Source organism: Egretta garzetta, unplaced genomic scaffold (assembly GCF_000687185.1).
Source record: "Egretta garzetta isolate BGI_Z169 unplaced genomic scaffold, ASM68718v1 scaffold786, whole genome shotgun sequence".
NCBI classification, from domain to species: Eukaryota; Metazoa; Chordata; class Aves; order Pelecaniformes; family Ardeidae; genus Egretta; species Egretta garzetta.
In genome coordinates this window covers 237,848-239,423 of record NW_009259991.1, presented here as the reverse complement: position 1 = coordinate 239,423, position 1,576 = coordinate 237,848, and the positions used below count along the sequence as shown (strand labels likewise).

Genomic DNA, 1,576 nt, shown 5'->3' with positions numbered 1-1,576 from the left:
CCAGAATAGAACAGCTGAGACCTGAGCCGTACCCAGCCTGGGCCAAGCAGCGATGAGGTGTCCCCTCGCCCTGTGCGGTGCCCCAGGGCAGGCAGCCTGTCAGCTGGAGTACGGGGCGCTGGAGGGGCTGTACCCACAGGCTCAGAGCCTGGTTGCGGAGGTAGCAGCAGGTCCTGCCCTGGTTTCTGCAGGGGGTCTGGGGACTGTGTCATGGGCAGCATTGCAGGCAGAGGGGACAAGAGTCAGGAGCCCATCTGCACGCAGAAGGTGGATGGCCCTGCCCAGGTCTACTGGCAGGCGCTGCTGACTGGGGATCAGGGCATCGTGGCCAAGATCCTCGGTGACCCTCAGAACAACCTGAGCCCCAATGCTGTGTTTGACACCAGCGACCTGGAAGAATGGAAGAACTACCGCTTCAACTTCCGCTGGCTGAGTACGCAGGGGGCAGTGGGGGCTGCCGAGCAGGGGCTCACAGCCTCTTGCTTGCGCTGCAGGGCATCGTTATTGCTGGGACCGTGTGTTGGGGTGCTGTTTGGGTTACGGAGGAGTGGGGGGCGGAGTGAGAGCACTGCAATGTGGGTGGGTCATGCTGTGCTGCTTGTGGGAGAGCGTGCGTGTGTCTGGGAGTGCAATGTGTGTTCAGGGTCCCTTCTAGCAGGGGGCTGTGCAAGTGCTTGGAAACTGCCTGGGTTCCCCCTCAGGGCAGAGGGGGTTTAAGCTCCAGGTTGTGCTCCTTCTGTGACCAGCCCTGTACCCTGGCTCTGCCTGCCTGTGCTGGGCTGCTGGTCCTCTCTTTGGGTTGTGCTAGGCAAGAAGTGGTCACAGCCCTGCGTTAGGTCCTCAAGATGGTTCAGTTTGAACCTGGCCCTGTGGAACACGGTTGACTGCGTGCTGCTTCTGTGAGAAAGAGGTGAGAGGGATGTAGTGCTGAGCACGCCATGCAGCCTGGGACGTGGTCCTCCAGCCCAGCCTGGAAGGGCAGGAGCAGCCTTCAAGGAGCCCTGTTCCTGTTAGAGCTGCAGGCTGTTTGCCAGCAGAGTGCAGCTGCTCAGCGATGGTTCCAGCTGGGTTAGCACCTTTGAGAGGTGGCAGGTTTCAGCCCCTCGCTCCCTCCTAGGCCCTGGATGTCCATCACTGCTGAAGCTTGCTTGTCTCAGGGCTTGTCTGAATCTCCCATGTGCATGGCAGCCTGCTCTAGCACCTCCAGCACTACTGTGGTGCTTCATGCATGGTGCTCTCCCCAGCCGCCTCTCTGCTGTCAGCCTTGCCCATGCTCCTTAGGCCCTTCACCCGCCGTACTCCTGTCCACAGAAACCCTGTGCTCCACGACTGAGCTGCAGGTGAACAGCACATTTTCTGGGAACAGCCTCTGCCCCAAGGCTCCTGCTCCTTCAAGCTCCCTGTCCGCAGGGCTGTGGAGTCTGAGCCATCCCCAGACCCCAAAGGCAGAGACCTTGCGGAGCAGGGGCTGGCAGGGAAGAGGCCGTCCCCGGGGAGGAAACCAGCGTCTCTCAAGAGGGGATGTGCATCGGGTACCCCAGGGAAGGGCAGGGCTGGGCCCCGGGCTTTTGTGTGT

At 61.4% G+C, this 1,576-nt stretch overlaps 1 protein-coding gene across 1 annotated transcript in view; it reads left to right on the top strand.

The window, feature by feature from the left end:
- The first annotated feature begins 210 nt into the window (after positions 1-210).
- The window catches only part of ASB10 (ankyrin repeat and SOCS box containing 10), a 4,402-nt gene continuing 3,036 nt past the window's right edge, over positions 211-1,576 (top strand). Inside the window, exons 1-2 of the mRNA XM_009640576.1 lie at positions 211-433; positions 1,411-1,467. Of these exons, the coding sequence (XP_009638871.1) occupies positions 211-433; positions 1,411-1,467 (280 nt within the window). The remainder of the gene's footprint in view (positions 434-1,410; positions 1,468-1,576) is intronic.